Source organism: Anas acuta, chromosome 4 (assembly GCF_963932015.1).
Source record: "Anas acuta chromosome 4, bAnaAcu1.1, whole genome shotgun sequence".
Lineage (NCBI taxonomy): Eukaryota > Metazoa > Chordata > Aves > Anseriformes > Anatidae > Anas > Anas acuta.
Window position 1 is genome coordinate 55,461,978 of NC_088982.1, and position 19,144 is coordinate 55,481,121.

The 19,144-nt window shown below is 38.6% G+C and overlaps 1 protein-coding gene across 30 annotated transcripts in view; it reads left to right on the forward strand.

Moving 5' to 3' along the window:
• TENM3 (teneurin transmembrane protein 3) overlaps positions 1-19,144 on the forward strand; it is a 1,325,064-nt gene that overhangs the window by 1,293,235 nt on the left and 12,685 nt on the right. For all 30 annotated transcript variants that reach the window (XM_068681265.1, XM_068681272.1, XM_068681274.1 and 27 more), the window contains 3 exons: positions 12,714-12,889; positions 13,621-13,856; positions 18,656-18,952. In XM_068681265.1, coding sequence (XP_068537366.1) covers positions 12,714-12,889; positions 13,621-13,856; positions 18,656-18,952 — 709 coding nt within the window. The remainder of the gene's footprint in view (positions 1-12,713; positions 12,890-13,620; positions 13,857-18,655; positions 18,953-19,144) is intronic.

The following is a 19,144-nucleotide window of genomic DNA, read 5'->3' on the forward strand; positions in this document are numbered from 1 at the left end:
CAAACATTGTTTTGACTTTGCTTTTCAGTGGTGGTGATTTGTAATAGTAAATCTGCCTTCAGCTGGATTTCCAGAGGCTTCTGCATCTATTGCCAAAGTGGAAACCATGCATAGTGTTCAGTGGCTTGTGTTGGAGTGACATGGGGCGTGTGTGTGTTTGTGTATCTCAGCCCCAGCTTTTGGCATTTTCACGTTGGTAGGTAGTATGGGCTAAAGATTCTTCAGCTGAACATTTTTCTGCTGAAAAAAATGAAGTCCTGTTAAAGCTATAAGGTTTCCCTAGGATGCCTGGATAGGAATAAGAAATGAGGAGAAGAAATTGTTCTGACTTTCTTGTTCTATTTTGGTAATAGCAAAATATTTCAGTTTCATTACTGGATACATTTTCTTTTCATATAGGAGTTTATTTATGTATTTTATTTACTTTATTTACTCTATATTATTACTCAGCTTCTCAAAATATTTTGGGAAGGGAATAAAGTTTATATTCCATTGTGAATTTAGACTTTCTTTCAACTCAGACTTAAAACCTTTTAACTGTTAGAATTTCCAATGGAATAGAAATGTCATTTTTCATCTGTGATTATGGCTGGATTGTTTCACCATTTGGTGGTCATGCATCTGCTTAAATGGCAGAAGTTACAGTGGAGTAAAAATGCTGCATTTCTAGTAATAAAAAGATCAGTCTTCAGAGCCAATTCAGTAATAGCTTTGTTAACTCTTGTACAAATCTGTACAACTGCACCATGGATTCTGCTGAGTTCTCAGTGATGCGGGAGTAGATTTAAGACAACTATTTAATTTTTTGTTAATTTTTTAGAGCAACTTTTTAGTGAAAAGAGGAACCTTTGAAGAAAATACTGCATCCCAAAATTGGCAGTCGCTGCCCTGGCACATATGACAGCATCTTTTTATGTTGTCCCTCTTCCCTACAATCTCAGTCACACCAATATCAGAGCCAAAAAGAAGTTTACTTTTTATTTTATTTCATCTGGACACTAAATGATCTAGAGTTTATTTTATTTAGTCTCCACTTTGCCTGAGGGAAGGACTGGCATACAGGAAATATTTGTTTTATTCTTTGTGTTTTTCAAAGTGAAAATTACAAGTGCTTGTAATCAGAAGTGAACTCCTAAGAAGCCCCGGGGTGCCCCTGTGCAACTGGCTCAGCGGTGCAGGAAAGCAGAACCCTGCCATGCCATGTCTCCATGAACGCCTTGGTGTGCCAGCACTTGCCAGCCAAGTCAGCTGAAAATGCTTCAAAAGCTCACTTAAAAAACAAATAAATTAATTAATTAATTATTAAAAAAAAAAAAAAAAGCAGTGTGCATACAAACTGGCACCTGAGTGGTCTCATCCTCGCAGACGGCTGAGGACGAGTTGTGGTCAGCCCAGCATCAGGTGGCCGGGATCCATTCCCGGTGATCCCAGCCTAGGTGTGTCTGCAGGCTCCTTTGTGAAGAGGCAAAGCGATCAGTAAGTTTCCAAAAGGCAGCAGATGCTACAGTTCCACACATCTACATTTTCTTTCATTTATGCCTCGTGCCCCTGTTTCCCTGAGAAGTGCAGACAACATAGCAATCGCCTTTGGCTTCCTCTTCCCCCTTTAGCTAATCTGAGATAACTTTGCTCCCTTAGCTGTGAATTCTTTCCAGTAGCCACTGATTATTATCTCTTTCCTGTCTTCTCCACTCTTGCCTCGCTCTCCTTTTGGGAGCAATGTCAGCAGGCAATATCTGATCCAAACTAAGATGCCTCCTCCTCTTCCCTGCAATTTCACTCCCTTTCTTCCAAGTCTCTTTTTGGCTCTCCAGACCCTCCCCTCCAACTGCATTTCCTTACTTCCTTACCTCCTATCTTGCTCCTTGCCATGTCTCCTGTCATTTCTCTAAGGCGTGTTTGGCTTCCCCGCCTTTTCCTTTCCCAGAGGTGCATTTCTTCTCAATCCCCTCTTGTATCTCTTGACAGTCCGTCCAATGTTTCCCCGGGCACTTCATGCCCTGAGCTCATTTGTCTTCTCGTTCCTCTCCTCCCTCTCTCGCTCAATTCCTGTCTCCAAGGGAATGCAACAGAAATCAAAGAGAGTGACATTAGCAGGCAGAGCTCTTACAAGTTTACTTTGCTCCCACAGTTAAATTAATGAGCTTTCCAGCCCTTCCAGAAAGGCGGTGAAATTGTGCAGACTGTGAAATCCTTACGGTAATTTTACAGGCGAGAGAGTTGCAGGTGAAATGTATTTCCACTGCGTGCTGCGGAGTATCACGCTTTACATATGAAGCTTTTATTAACAATGCATTCATTGCTGTGGTTGCCTTAAAACTGCAGCATTCAGAGTAAGACCCTGCCTCTGGCTTGGACTTGTTTAGTTTCCCCATGCAGCCAGCACATCATCTGTAACTGTCGGCATTTGGCAACAGGGAACAGATGATATTTTGCAGTATTTCTCCTGCTTCGTCTTAATGGCTTTCTGGTGGAGTCTGACTTGAAAATACCGAGTTTCTGCTTGCAAAAAGTCTAAGGAACTTTTAATGAAAAGCTAAATTTAGAGAAAAGCAAATATTTAATTTTAATCAGGTAAAAATTATCTCCCAATAACAGTGTCAATTCACTTGAACTTTTACGGTATACTAAGGTGTTCACAATTCAGTTTCCATCATTAATATTTGTATACTGTTTCTTGTAAATTTGGGGGTAACTTTGGGTAAATTTGGGGTTTTATTTCTGTTTCTACTTGTGTTCATTTTTCTATCACGTTTTTGTTTCAGTGATTTATTTGGATATCAAAAAAATGCCTACTCTTTTTTTCTTGCAATTTTTGGGCTTTCATTCTAATTTGATTTTGTTTTCTTAAAAATACTAGAACCTGGTACAAAATTGTAATCTGTTTTTTGTTTTGTTTTGTTTGTTTTTTACCAACTCTAAACAGTGTTCTCTGAATGTCCTCGGTATCACAGTGCTGTTTGGATATTTTTCTCCTTTTACCATCAACAGCCTTCTGCACCTTTTGCTTTTACTGTCGCTGCTTTGTGCCTCATCTGTCCAAACTGCAGTGGCTTTGAAGTAATTAACCACACTCATCACATCAGTTTTGTATAATGTTCCGATACTGACTTTTGCATCCTCACATGAGCCTTTACTTGCAAATCATGTCTTACAAGTGTGATAATGTTAATCTTCCCATATTATATTTACTCAAGCAACTTAATTCATGTTCTTTTCATTCTTATTTTTTTCCTGAGTGTCTTTTTTGGGATATTTTCTAGACACGTTGTCCTTGTACATGTGCCTCTTTATCCACGTTGCTTCTCTGACTCCAGCAGGCAGTGCACATATTACTGTCTGAAAGCACCTTTTAGGAACTAGCTGGTTCTCTGTTAGTCAACATTTGGTGGTTCTCCTCCTCTCAACATTGAACAGACTGAAATTCTAGTAGGTGTAACCTTCTCTTACCATTTCATATAGACCCATGGAGGCAAGGCTGGCCAAAAAAACTTTAAAGCATTTCCCTCTATTCAAACTAGACAAATATTTCCTCTGCCCAGAGAGAATTCATGGAGAAAAATATCTAGTTGATGTGTTCAATTGTGCATGGCCACAGCAAACTGAAGAATATCCTGTGTTTTAAACCTTCGCCTGGTTACATTGGTACTCCACACACAGAACTGAGGATTCATGCAACATGGGTTTTCTGAGGAGAGCTTAGTGACAGTTGTGCTTCCTGTCTGTACTTACCATGTTTCTCTTTAGATAAATTGTTAATTTATTTTTTTTTTTAATTTCTAACTTAAACTTCGTTTTGCTGAGAACAGAGGTTGTGATCTCACAGTTTTCTCAGCAGGAACACTAACTCAACTTTACTGTACATTTCATAACTATAATACAACATGCTGTTACATAGTATGATAAGGGTTATGCTCTCAGTGGAGAACACAAACTTGCAGTTTCAGACTCATCCTACTAAATAACAAAGCAGACATGTTAAAAATAATCAATAGCAATGTAAAATTTTTCAGAGAACTTCAGCTTGTACCCTAATTGCTCAGGTATCAGTAGCAGATCTAGTTTGATAGACATTTACCTGTTCCTTTTTTTTTTTTTTTTGAATGTTTGCTATTTCTTGTCCTTAGAACTAGTCTACGTAATAAAAGTAGAACTGAGAAACCATTGAATAGGTAATAATATCAAAATAGCAACACTGAAGACACATATCATTATTACATCCTACGTGCATGAAAAAAAAAAGAAGTGCTTTGATTTCTGCCAAGAAAATCAGCATATGATGTCTCTGTGGTTTTGGAAAGCACTTACAAGTAAAGATAGTTCAGCAAAAAAACAGTGTCTTTCTTGCTAATGACATAAATGTCCTGTACTGTCAATCCAATCAACTCTGTTTAGGCTTCTGAAAGTATCCATTTCGCTTCTGGCTTAATCAGGAGCTTAAGAATACCATTTGTTCAGTTATCCCCACGGTAGTGTTCTTGTCCCATGTTCATTTTCTGTATCAAGCACGAGTCAGTGAGGCTAGAGCCAAGCTCGCTGTCTCTCCTTTACACTCACTTCACTGGGGAGCTGGTGCACTGAGCGTGGAAGGGCAGCTCCAGCCTTCACGTAACAACTGTGTTTTCAGCCCCACAGTATTCAAGCACAGCCCTCATGCTCAGGCCTCACCTTGCACTGCTTCTTTCACCAGGTGTTGCTTTGTTCACTGCAAAGCACCGTTCCCCCAGAATGCCTGTTCTTGGAAGTCATTTTGGACTAGGTCATTAAGATGGTCAATCTTTCTGAAGATTTTGGTCGTTTTGTTTTGTTTTGTTTTGTTTTGTTTGAAGCAGGTTGCGACAGTTTTCATGAAAATGGGCAGTTTGGATAGAGGAGGATGTCAGGACTGATCAGCTTTTTAGGGAGTCTACAGAGCACATGGCACTGAAAGCCCTACCCAGTTCCCCCAGCAGATGAGAGTCTGTCACTTCAGCAGCCTGCATTGGCTGGGTGTGATTCATGCACCAAAGCAGTAAGGGTGCTGTAATAAACTAACCGCAGAACCTGAACCTAGCAAAATTTTTTGGCATTTCACTATCCTAAAAAAAAAAAAAAATTCATATAATTTTGTGTTCCTTTTGTTAAGTTTTCTTTTCAAACATAATGTAATTTATTAAGTTCTATTATGTCCAAGTTATGGGTTGTTGTTGCAACCCTGTAAAAATACACAGGTAGTAAAAACTTTTACAGTGAAAAAGAAAAAAAAAGGGGGGGGGAGGGGGAAGCAACAGTAAAGCTTATTCTGTAAACAACGTCTGACCAAAGAGCCCTGCCTTACATCCTTTTTTTCTTGAAAGGCCTGAGCACTCAGCCCTGATACTATAAGCAGACCTTAAAGCAAGGGCCAATCTGTCAAACAAAGTATATATACACCAAGATTTCTTCTATTTGAAAGGCCACATTCCAGTATTTATATCAGCAGGGCGCACTGTTTATTTGTACAGCAATAGCCGAGCTAGGCAAGAGGGGGGGAAGTGACAGAGGAACAAAACGTGGGCCTCAGGGAGCCCCGAGATCAAAGCCTGCAGGGAGCTGCCGCGGGACAGGCGCTCACCCTGCACACCCCTACAAAACCCCAAGCCCAGACCCCACGGGGCTGGGGGCAGTGAATGCCTGTTAGAGGGAAGCTGAAAAGCAAGGCATGAGCATTGAGGTCTTGTAGATAAAAGCCTGGCTGCAGCTCCGTGGCTGCCTGGCTACTGTTGTTTAGGTTCATCTTCGTATGGATGGTCCCCGTGCTATTGGCTTTGAATCTACTGTGCTTGGTTGGAAAGTGTCAGCGCTGCTGAGGAGCACCCCCAAAACCCTGGGAAGCATCTTCGTCCCCAGGAGACACCTCTAATTTAAGCCGCACCACCTCTGTCCTGCTGCTCCCGCTGCACCCCTTCCCCTTGCACACACACCAGTCGTTTGTCCTCCTCTTCCAAAAACACCAGCATCGTTCGCACGAGTTACTTATCCAGACTCTTGTGCATGTACAGTTTGTGTCAGAAGTGAGAGGTATGGCAGACTTAATAGTTTGTGAGTGCTTACAAGAATATAAATGGCAGATGCTTATCACAGCAAACAGCACAGTGTTGGAAGGCTGCAACACTGTACGGTCTGATGGAAGCAACAAGTAAAAAAGTTTGGCAGTCTTCTGGCAAAAAGTAAAGATAAAATGATGATAAATTCATGTACTGCTTCTTTCACTGCAAAGTACCATTCCCCCAAAACACCCATCTGGAAGTCATTTTGGATTAGGCTGTAAAGGTGGTCAATCTTAGGGGAGCGCCAGCACCGAACTCGCACTTGTTTTCATTGTTGTGCGATGAAGTGGAAAATGAGCATCAGAAATGCCTGGGTGCGGAAGTGGGCGAGCTATCGGGAGGGAAGGTGTTGATTCATTCCTGTGAGCTCCTTTCCAACAGACACATTTTCTGCAGTGATTTCGGTTTAGAGTGTGCCTGTTGTTTTGCAGATGAGTTATAGCTGTCAGGAATGGCCTATTTGGGTGAATTGTTCGCATGTCTAGTATATTGAATGCCAGTTTACAGAAAAGACCGAAAACTATCCTTTTAACGTTATGACAAAATAGATACACATAAAAAAAGCCTCAAATGCTGCGGCTATAACAGGAGAAGGTGAAAAGAAAATTTGTCAATCACTTTCAAGCTGAGGAAATGTCTTCATTAAACATGGGCTGAAACATTCGTCCTGACCAGGTTGCTAAGATAAAAAAAACATTACCTGAATTATTTAACCAGCCGTGCAGTTAGACCAGACTATCCCAGCTGAAGCTGGCCCTTCTCAGTGGAAGACAGGCATCAGATAAAGGGAGAGGAAAAGATGGCCAGCTGCTTGAATTCGGGCTTGAGTTTTCTGACACTTGTTTGAGCAAGACAGAGAAATTCAGCTGATACTTAACAGACTTTTAATGCCTTTCCAGCCTCTGTGAGTTTGCATTTTTCTGTCCAAATTCCATTTTAAAACCAAGTAGTGACAGATAAATTCCTATCCAGAATTGGATTTCAGGCTGCAGTTTACTTTAAGTGCTTCCAAGCATCACTCCTGGACCTATTTTCTGTGATTCGTATTCAGCTACTATTTTGTCAGATAAGTACAGGAGTAGTGAGATGGAGATGGAGGTAGAAGTGGAGAAGTAGAAGCATGAGAGGGAAAGTGAGGGGAGGCAAGATAAGAGACCTTGTTCATATATTTAAGGTTCTGTAAGACTGGTAAGAATACGGATTTTTTTTTCTCATGCTTAACAACTTTCCAGATAAGAACAAAAGAATAAATGCTACCCTTATTAGACAGTAGTCCTTTATTTAAAAAAAATAAATAAAATCAAAGCTCTTGTCATAATTTACAAGCTTACTAACATATATCAAGTTATCATTTACAACACATATGCTCCGTTCTTCCCCTCTTGCTAGGTAAAACAAACCAGTATTAACAGGACATACACAGATCTCATTGTTTATGTTTTTTTCTTTTCTTTTCTTTTCTTTTCTTTTCTTTTCTTTTCTTTTCTTTTCTTTTCTTTTCTTTTCTTTTCTTTTCTTTTCTTTTCTTTTCTTTTCTTTTCTTTTCTTTTCTTTTCTTTTCTTTTCTTTTCTTTTCTTTTTAATCTACCTGTTGTATTTTTAAAAATCTAGTTTACTATTTTGGGTTTCCTGTTATAATTGCACTGTGAATTCACAAGCAAGGTGCTAAACCTTTTAAGGTCTAATACAAACTGTGCAAATAAAGGAATACATGCAAACAGTATATAAATTAATACTGTGTTTAAGAAGGCAGGTTATAATGTATGCATATCTGTAAGGCTATAGAATAAAAGCCAAAAAAAGGCAGAATCATTTGTCTGTCCATGCATCCGTAGGTTATTTTCAGTTTGTGCATTCCTAGCAGGATCGTCCAGTCACTCTTGTTACAAACAAAAAGCAAAAATGTGTATCAAAATTGGGAAAGCAACTCAGAAATGGAGTGAAGGGGAAGAGCTACCTAAATGTCATGCTGTTGAAGTTAAGAGTCTTTTCCTCTCTTCCAAAAACCCACTTAATGGTTGAAGATGGGCAGAATAGAGCTCCCAGTAACTTGCCATGCCCAGTTTTAAAATGGGAGGACAAGAAAGTTCTGTATCAGTAACAAAATGATAATGAAAGGGAAGCTATATGAGCTATGCATTTGTTTCCTTGTAATCAGCAAGATAGCTATTTTATTACTGTTTTAGCAAAGCAATGATACCCAATCAAGATGGCTTCTCCTTACTACAGTTTTCAAACTGCAAGTTCACTTTTTGGAGGGACTAAGCTTCAGGTACATCATGGGAGGCTAAACACGGCTGAAAGAAGGTGTTTGCAAAATGACAAACATTCTTTAATGCTGAAGACGACAGACTTCATTGTAAATGTGAGCACAGTGGCCACAACAAGCTCAGTGAGACATTTCACTGCCAGGTTAGGGTGGATTTTCAGTATGTATCTGAACACAGTGATTATACACCTAAACCAGCAGCACACCATACTGCAGAAGTTTCTGCTCTCACCCACCAATAAGCAGCACATTGATATAAGAGGCTTCCTGTGAATAACATGAAACAAGTAGGGTAATGCTCCATGAATTTTCTAGCCACTCTTGATAATTCAAGATGTATAAAGGAAATGCCTGATGTGCTGAGCGAGTATGTGGCAGTACTTTCCATTCTACTGTCAAAATTATACATGTCTATATTATGAGATGTATTCATGCCTCATTTCTCTAATACAGTATCCCAACTAATAGTATAATCCATAACCAGTCTTTAAAGAAATACATAATACACATTTGCACTGTAAGTCTTGTTATCTGAAATGTACAGGAACCTTGTGCCTTGCTCTTAAACCTGACATGTTTACAACAGCTGGAAAAAAAAATATATGGAATTTATTTTGTTACGGGAATATGCTGCAGAGGTCTGTGGAAAAACAGTATCAGTCATAACTTAGCTATTGGCTTTAGCAGCAACCTTTACTATACACTTCATTTCTATAGCTCCCTATTTTATGTTGAAGTAACTTCAAATATAAAACATTAATAATGCTCTGCAAGCTGGGGTCGAGCTAAACGTGCTCCAAACTATGATGCAACTCACATGAGAAACAAGTCAGAAATAAAGAAAGTAGGGCATTTCCATCTGTGACAAGGATTGCCAGGAAGTTATCACTGCAAAGTGAAAATTGTCCTACATAGACTAGAACAGAAAATGGTCTGGGAAGGAATGTAATTAAAACTAAAGAAGATGAACAATGGAAGAGGGACTTCCAGCAGGTGAAGAGCGAAAGGTCAAGAATCTGGGAAGCTGATAATCATTATCTCTGAGAATTTCTCACTGCAGAAGGGCAAAACTAGCCAGCAGTGTCAGATCACCCTAAGGAAGAAAAAGAATTTGATCTAAGGGGAAATTCAGCTAGTGGTGGTGGCAACTGTCCTGCCCCTGCTGCTCTCTTCTGTAGTTATTGACCGAATATGAAGATCATTATGTTAATGAGTGGAACAGGGTTTATAGGATTAAAGCGCATGAGGTAATGCCCAGTAAGCAAGTTTTTGTTTTAGATTCTTGAAATGTTTACGTGCAACCTGCTCTTGAGGAATTTAAGAGAGAGGTTGAACGGCTTTGCCTGGAATAGGAGGCAGATCAGAGGGCTCAGCAGTAACATGTGTGCCTGTGCTTGTGTTTGGATGAAAAGATCAAAGAGGCTGTGAAATGCCAAATATAGGTGCTTGCCCTCTAGACTTTATATCTTGTTCCTGTTAGGGCAATTTCAATATTAGAACACAAGACAGATAAAAGAAATCTCTCGGTCTAAAACTGACAATCTTGGATGAATAAATTCACCTTGGCAGCAGAATGCAAGGATATTTGGATGTAATAAGAAAAATAGCATAGGAATGCCCAAAGGTATGAGTGATGTTGCTATGTTGAGCATTGATAAGGCTTTCATTGTGGGCAAAAAGATATCAAGTATAGAAGTAAGTTTAGTATTCGATGTGCAGAATGAAGGACACACATTACAATCCATCATAAAATGGAATATGTAATAAATTGTAGAAAGACCTATTTCCTTTCTTTCTTTTTGTTCCTGGCTATAAAAGTATGAGAAATCCTATTCTTACTTTTCACATCTCATTCACATTTTCTTCCAGCACTGGGATGCCTGAACCAAGCAATCATGGCTTTTAAGATTCTTTTAGCTTTAAAGTCATGTTTTTAAGAACATGAATGTGTAGCATGAATTTTGCTGATCTTTGAACTCTTCCCCTCTGTAATAATATTAGCTGCTTATTCCAGGCTCATGGTGTGCTTTTCATGTATTTGTGAAAGAAAAGAGACCAGTTCGGGAACTATATGCACAGACTGAAAAATATAATATGGAAGCAAGAATGCATAAAACAAGAATAGCAATGTTCAGCGCTGCATACTGTAGTGAAGCCACACACTCTACTGAAAGCTACAGATGCATAGTGCTTACCAACTCCAGTGTTGTACTCAGAAATATGTGTAATTAATTGCTCATAAATGTTATGATTCAAAGGATGAAAAGTTCTTACAGAGAAATCTTGCCTTTTGTAACTTTAGGAAGCATTGTTCCAGATGAAAACTGGCACTTGGCTCCTGGAATCAAAGGACACAAGTAGCTCCCGAAAAGATAACTTGATACCATTTTCAAGCATTCTTCTGTAACATGAAAAATAGAAAAGGACAGTAATTGGGGAATGTATGTTCCCCTGGGAGTTTAAAAGGGAAGTTGTGCATGAAAAGAAGATAAATTTATGGAACTGAAGGTCATTAATGGGCTTGCAGTCAAATTTATGCACAAGGAATGTTGGTGTATTTGTTTCAGTTTATTGCATAAATGCAGCATCTCAGCTTGCCAAGTCCTGGATGGGAAAAACAGCCAAAATTAGGGATAGAAACACCCTGGAAGAAACCCTGGTTTTTGAAATATACTTAACTTCAAGAAATAAGTTTCCCCACTTCATTTCCCTGGCTTGCAGAAGGGCTTCTGATTTTTAAACATTCTTTCCTTTTTCCTGTTGCTAAGTGTAAGTCTCTCATAAACAAAGGAAATCAACTGTGTTAAAAGGATGAAAATGACTGTGTGCAAAAAGCTGTCAAATCTACAGAGTAAGCAAACTGGAAAAAAAAAACATTTCTAAACCTAATCCTTTCAGTTACAGCAATCCGTGCAGTACTCTCGATGTACGCAGAAAGTAAGGGTATTGTGGGTTAAAACTGGAATTAATTCTCCCAATTTAAAAAAAGAATTTCTGTAGCTTCAGTGATATACTTGGTTTGTTTTGTTGTTGTTTGGGACGTTCTTTCCCAGAAGGAGCATTTTGATGATAATTGTAAGTATGAAATGCCTACCATGCTTTGTGGATCAGCAGGGTCACGTTATTGGTACTTCAGAAGAATAAAGCTTCCTTCAGCTTCCTCCTGCACAGTCACGGTAGAGGGATGGACAACTCCTGACATCAAGCAGGTCTTAGGTGGGCTGAATCGCCCTTCAGATACTTGTTTCTCTCTGTTGCAGACACAGGGAGACTCTAATTCTGAAAAACACGCTTCAGCTGAACTCCTGAGCTGATGAATCCAAGCTGTAGTGTTTGAAGAGCTAATCTCAAAGGCAGTTGTATGACCTGAAGCTTACACAGTGCCTTACCTCTGTACATGGTGACTGCAATATCTGTTTGGATTTGACCATGGTCTTGGTCCTGTGTTTGAAAAACATGGTGGAAGTACCCCCTCATTCACTGAGTGCTTACTTGGGTCTCAAAAAGCACTGCTACCAATAGTCTGCACGTCTGATGGGATCACTTTGATTGTCTCGTTTTTCACATACACAGAGCTGCACGTATCTTATCAATGGTATTAGTAGCTGGAGTATACCTAACACAGCACAGGAACAGACATGTTTTACAAGTCCTAAGTCTATTTCCATTACAGACATTTTATCTACCTACCTACTCTTGAATGGATATGTAACTATTGGTTTAAAGAAGTATCAGTGGCAACAGGAAAAAGCTTATCCAGCGTGGCTTGTGCCACAGTTCTCAGTCTATGATCCACAGGTAGCTATCAAGTTATATATGCTAGCTGCTATGATTTCCAGCTTACGTAGAATAAATACCACCCGAGATTCTTTCTCTTAATAAACCAAGGGATGTTAAGCACTCAGGACCAGGAGAGCAGGTGGTCCACATAATCAGTGAATAGGGAGGGCCAAAGGGAAGGACTGTTTAGATACCCTTTTTATGCACATTTTTGAGGATTCCTACAATAACAACAAAGATCTATTCCACTAACAGGGAGTGAGTACATAATGCTACGGAATTTAGCACCAACAAATACTCTCCCTTTGAAACGGTGAATTAGGTGTGCAGCAGGATCTGGTCACACTTCAAAGACTCATATGCAGAGTTGAAGATCCATCTGTTTGCACTTGCTATCGCCATTGAGGCTCCTGTATGTTAAACAGTCTTTTGACTACTTCAAAGCACGTTTGAAGTCTTTGCTGTGCCTATCCCATGCACAAAAAGCAAGAGTGCATTAACAATATGAGTAGCTGGTATTTCTGTTCATTTTGCTTGTAAATGAAAACAATTTGTTCCTGCTATGTATCATTTTGGGACTTTTTTTTTTTTTTTAGCTATGATAGTGAGGGCCGTCTAACAAACGTTACATTCCCTACTGGAGTTGTCACAAACCTTCACGGGGAAATGGAAAGGGCCATTACGGTGGACATTGAGTCATCCAGCAGAGAGGAAGATGTCAGCATCACTTCCAATTTATCATCAATTGATTCTTTCTATACCATGGTTCAAGGTACTGTATGCAAAACCTTTCTCAGCAGATACTGACCTGAAAACTCTTTTCTTCTGGTACAGACAGTTTACATGAGATGCCTTAGAGGGAAACTTAGAGGCCTAGTGTTTGGAGGAGGTGATACGCACATGCTTTTATACGTACATAAAAAGAACTGTTCAGGGAAGGAAGGAGGTACAATGAAAGTATAATTAAATGTTTTCTAACCAAATAGCTTTTGCAACAGTTGTTGGAAGTAGTCAGAATACCTACTTTGCATAAAAAGGGAATCTGAAAAAAGTGTGAAATGGATTGTGAGGGAAATGGGTGTAAAAATAGCATGAAGTGAAATTTGAGCTTTAAAATAGCATGTGACGGCCTAGCAGCCACATCCTTGCAGAAGTCACTAGTCACAACATACTTTGGATGTGGCCAAAAATGCCAAATGAAACAGCAGAGAATATGTTTTGTGCAACTCCAAAGACTATACTCAATATACAAAGAATATAGGTGGGATTTTTCAGAGATGTTCAAGTGACTTCCCAAAGGTGTTTTTGCTCTCATGGGATACACATGGATGTGACACAGATGACTTCATCAATCTCACCCTTGGTGTTTATTTCCGTTAGGTCAGTAGCTGAAGTCAACATTTTACATGCATATATTGCATAAGTAGTAGGGAACAAAGACAGACTTACCCATGGATGTAATGCGTGTTTCTCTGCATGTTGTTTTTTTTTTTGCATTTTCAGATCAGTTGAGAAACAGCTACCAGATCGGTTATGATGGCTCGCTCAGAATCCTGTACGCCAGCGGCCTGGATTCACACTACCAGACAGAGCCACACGTTCTGGCTGGCACTGCCAACCCGACAGTAGCAAAAAGGAACATGACCCTCCCGGGGGAGAACGGGCAGAACTTGGTGGAGTGGCGATTCCGGAAAGAGCAAGCCCAGGGAAAAGTCAATGTGTTTGGCCGAAAGCTTAGGGTAAGCATGCAGGCATGCGTGGTGTCTATTGCCTTCTCATTAACTGAGAGGAAATCTAAATGCATTCTTGCAGGTATTGCCATCCAACAACCACAGAGTATTTACCGCGGGTAAGCTTACTGTAGAGTTTAAAGTTGTTGCTTTTATTACTTTCTATATGGCTCTTTTTCCATATTAATTGCTCTTTTCTGTGGATTCTAAGCTGTTCTTTTTAGACTTCAATGCCTTGAAATTACTCTGGATAAAAAGAATATTTTTACTGCTTTCCTTCACTTTTTATTTCCAGCACTGAATTCACACACCTGCTTTTGAATCATTTTAAATTAGTCTACCATAAGTTAGCATGGTCTTAGAGTTTTCTTTCTTTAAAATTTTAAATAAAAAACATACTAATACTTATTTCTGGTAGAAAGGGTGTAACACTGTGAATGTGTATGGCATATTCCTCTAACATATGTCTTTACCATTTTGTTGGCATTTCTTCTTCCTATATAGTGTGTGAAATGTAAGTAGGAAGCAAACTATGATTTATGACAGCCATTTGGTAAAGACAACATAGATTAAGCATTTAAAATTGGGTTGCCAGGAAACCACTTCGAGACCACATCGGAGGTCTGACATACTATTAGGACTGAACTCAGTTCTTTAAAATAAGGCCTAGGCAGTATATCAAATAAAGGTAAGTAATTTCAGACCACTTGACTTCTGAGAGGTAACATGCCATTTTTTAATTTTAATTTTTTTTACTTTCCTTTGGGAAGGAGGGAATGCTGTCATGCATTTTCTATCTTTCTCTACTGCTTGCCCTGCAAGAAGAATTGATTTTTTCCAAGAAGGAAGAATGATAATGTACAAAAGCTGCTGCTTAAGAACAACATACTTGTACCTAGCTGTGGTAGCAGTCTTACCATGGATAAGGAAGAGAAAAAGAAATCCATGCTTGTGGAGCTCACCCTTGTGGTTCTGGTTCATAGCCATCTTATTACATAGCAAGTTGGGATAATACACCTGCCAAGTAATTCATGAAGGAAGGCTAAGAAAATAAATAAATAAATATATAAATAATCATACCAATAGTATGATTGGTTTTGGTATTGAAACAAATCTCTATGAGTCCAGTTCTAAAAAGCAAAGCAAAATTTTATCATTCTGATAAAAAGAAGGTTAAAGAAATGTCATGGGCAACTCTGACTTGGAAAAGCTGAAAGAAGGACAGCAAAGAGGGAAAGACCTAATATAAGATGGGGGAAGTGAGAGCTCATAAATTAGGACAAAATTGTGGTAATTAAAAATGTATATGCAAATGTGAGAAGTAGGGCAGGCAGAGAATATGGGCTAATAAGAGAAAAGAAAATTGCTACCAAATTAAAAAAGGGAAGTTTTTTTTGACAGTGGTTTACATAGGAAGATACTGCAGAAATGTTGCTCAGGGGTAGGTGGGGGGTGGAGAATGGAAACAAGAACTGAAAGAACAAGAATAACTTACAGAGCTCATCATTTCCATCTACAGATATGTCAGTAACATTTTGCTGCAGAGAAGACAAATGTAGACAAAAAACAGTGACAAAATGTATTGCCAGTAAATGTGCTCATATATATGACACTTTCACTGCATTATATATATGCAGCATGTAACACCGTGAAGTACACTGTGGGGTTTCTATCTCTTGGGTTTCTATCTTGTAATAGTTATACCCACTGCTAGTAGTCTTTATAAAGAAATAAATGTCGTTTTCACTATTCCTGAACTCGACAAGCCTCTGTCAATCTAACTTTTGTTCAGATTTGTTCCGTGTGTGCCCTATAAGCTGGCTTTGTCACTGGACCTGTACATCTGTTCTGTAAGCTGGTCTTTGGCAAAGACTGCTGCCAGTCCTCTTCAGGGAAGAGCCATTTTGGGGCAGTTTTACTGAGGCCAAGACAGACCCTCATTTACCAGGTTCTTAAATAAAGGAACTGGTACGAGTTCTGCCTCAGGGGGTGCACCTAGAGAGGACAGGTGACACCAAAGAGGGACCTCACAATAAGGGGTTTTGCACTACCTTCTCCAGGCAAGCTCCAAGTCCTGAACACACCTCCAGTTTTCACATCACCTCTTGAACCTCTCTGTAAGGTACAATATCCCCCTACTCCTAATGGGGAAATCACTCTCTGGTTTTCATGCTTCTCAGGGAGCCACAGTAGAGAAAGCCAGGAGACAGAGCAGAGCAGGATAGATGGACACCATAACTACTGAAAGAGGAGGACAGGTGTCAAGAGACTTGGTTTTGTGTCATTGTGTTTGTTCATTGAAAATTTCCGCAATTACTGTTTATATAATAATGAAGCCCAGAATTACCAAATGTATTTAGAAGTATGATTGTTTTAGACACAATAAAAGTGTTTACACTTTGCTGTAGAAGCATTCAACCAAAGCTAACTTGTCCTTCTAACTGCCACGTGTATTACAAGACCATGCAAGCACAGCCAGTTTCACCCAAAGCTCACGTTTGAAAGCAAGAGCTCTGTCAGCAGATTTTGGAATCTGGCTACAGAAAGAGGCACTTCCTTTATTCTAGTATCCTGCCCTTACACAGACCAGACAGATGGAAAGTGAGAATCAAGGGATGTTATTATCCCATTTAGCAGATAAGACAGTGAGACAGCTAGATTAAGTACTTTGCTGTAATTTACACCGGAAGGATGTGCTTAGCCAAGAAATTAACCACAATTGCTTGGACATCTGCCTTAACCATAAAACCACCCTCCCCTCTTTGCCAGTTCAGAAATCAGAAGTACCTATTCTCACTTCAGCATCTAAGCCTGAGAGGCAGACAAGAAAATTAATAAAACTCATAATTAAATGTAAAATAAAGAAGGTAAGATGGAGAGAAAGGGAAGAAAAAAATCACAGAAGCAAAATGGGCAGGGAGAGGGAGAGATGAGTGCAGGCATGCGTGGGAGAGGCTGAGAGATAAAAGCCAGCAATAAACAAGATTTAAGTGTAAATTTAGGCAAATGATTGAATATAAATGTTGGAAAACTTAGACAAAAAATACCTGAAAATGAAAAAGTAAAAAAAAAAAAAAAAAAAGGTTAAACTACTTTTAGAATCAGTCTTGTAGCATTAATTTTTCACAGTATGTTTAAATAATATTTGATGGCTCATTGAGTTCATAATGTAGCTATTCTGCATCTACTCGACTTTGTGTTCCTTACTTAGAAGATTTACATGAAAATAGGATTTTTTGTTCTGAAATTGATAGTGCAGATTGTTGTCATGCCAGTGATTTCATATTAAAAATGAGCACGTCAACATAAATAGAGGTAATGAAGATAGATAAATAGACAGATATAAGCAAAACTGAATATTTGGAGGTTTTTTAATGTTCGCCTATAACCCATTGCCATTGCTTTAATACCTTTTGTGCTAATAATAAAGGATCTGATTTATATTGATCTTTTAGAAGATCATCATCCTCTGGGTAAAAGTAGCAAAGCCCATGATATATGGATTTTTAAACATGCAGCTCTAAAAAATGCAAAAGTCCTCCAAAAAACATGGATATCTATTTTCTTTTTCTTTTCTAAATGCTATTTAGTCATCTTCATTCTTCACTTCTTTGGCATATGTACATTGAATACTTGAATAAGTATTTTTAAAAAATCTTAATTCACATAGTCATATGTCTGTCTGCTACTTCTCATGTTAGCAAGATACAGTGTTAAAAATCTTAATTATCAGTGTTTCATCCTTACCTGCAATAACTAAAAGGCACAGCAGATAGAGAAATGGTTTGCAGATGAACAAAGAAACCTAGAGACCTGCTTGAGAACACTAGAAAGCAGTTACAGAAGATGAGAATTGCAAAAATGCCAGTATGGGAAAAGAAAAACAGACGTTTTCATTTCACAAATACAAAAAATGAAAGCTGATTCAACGAAACTGAAAGTTAACGTATTTAAAACACTAAAACAGAAGGGATGTATTCCAGTTTTAAAGGTATTACATAAAACACACTATCCATCGCTGTTGTTTACATATATTATATTTTCAAAAATCAACATAAATATATCTGTTTCAAATTAAAATAACTATAAACCTCAACACATTTATAACTGTTTTGCAGTGGTTCTGTAGTCTTTCAGCCATTTATGGCTTCAACTGGTCAGTTAACTAGGCAAAGGACTTAATCCTGTACTGAAGGTTTCAGCATAATAATATATTGTGGCTATGGATCAGATACTCAGTTAAATTTCCATCTGAACTAGAAAGGTTTTAGCCTGTGGTCTAAAACATGTTTGATCTTAATTTGAAGATTAAATGTGCTTTTGAAGATCTTAATTTTGTATTTATTCTTTCAAAAAATACTCGCTGTAGAGGATTAGGACTCAGTTCATTATCTTAGAGTTTGATAGTCATGACCTGGACCAGCAGGTGCTGGGATATGTCTTAATAGTTTGCTAGATATAGTTTAGACTGCCACAAAATAAATAGTTAGTTCTCTGAAATGGCACTGTTTACTGAAGAAGTTTTCAGTGCATATTTTTAAGTATTTTCTTAACAGTTGACTGAGCATCAAGAAAGAACACAAATAGCAACAAATTCTGGGCCATCTCTTCATATAATGAAACCTTTTAAAATATATGCTAATGCAGTGCATCACATTTACATCAGGAAGTTGCTAAAATAATTTATATACACAGCAAATCAATCACTGGAAATAGTATTTAAAGAATAGCTAGCATTTTGTGGAAATAATAGGTGGGTAGTGTTTGAACAGCATGATTTATGATGTCATTTTGTTTGTTTTAAAAAGGTTAATGGCAGAAACCTCCTTTCAGTTGACTTTGATCGAACCACAAAGACAGAAAAGATCTACGATGACCACCGTAAATTTCTGCTGAGGATTGCCTACGACACGTCAGGGCACCCCACGCTGTGGCTACCAAGCAGCAAGCTGATGGCTGTCAACGTTACCTATTCATCCACAGGGCAAATAGGCAGTGTACAGCGAGGGACAACTAGTGAAAAAATAGAGTATGATGGACAGGGAAGGATAGTGTCTAGAGTGTTTGCTGATGGGAAAACCTGGAGTTACACATACTTGGAAAAGGTAAAGAACACTCAGGGTTTTAAAAATGCTTTGAATGTGCTAAAATTGTGCAGCATCTGATTGCTGTATGCAATGTAAAAACAGGTAGTGAAGCGTATTTCAATTACTCTTACATATCAACATGTGGTTCCTATGGGAATGTTTTATCAAAGAGATAAGTAACCGTGCTGTAGCTAATTGTTAAGAATTGAT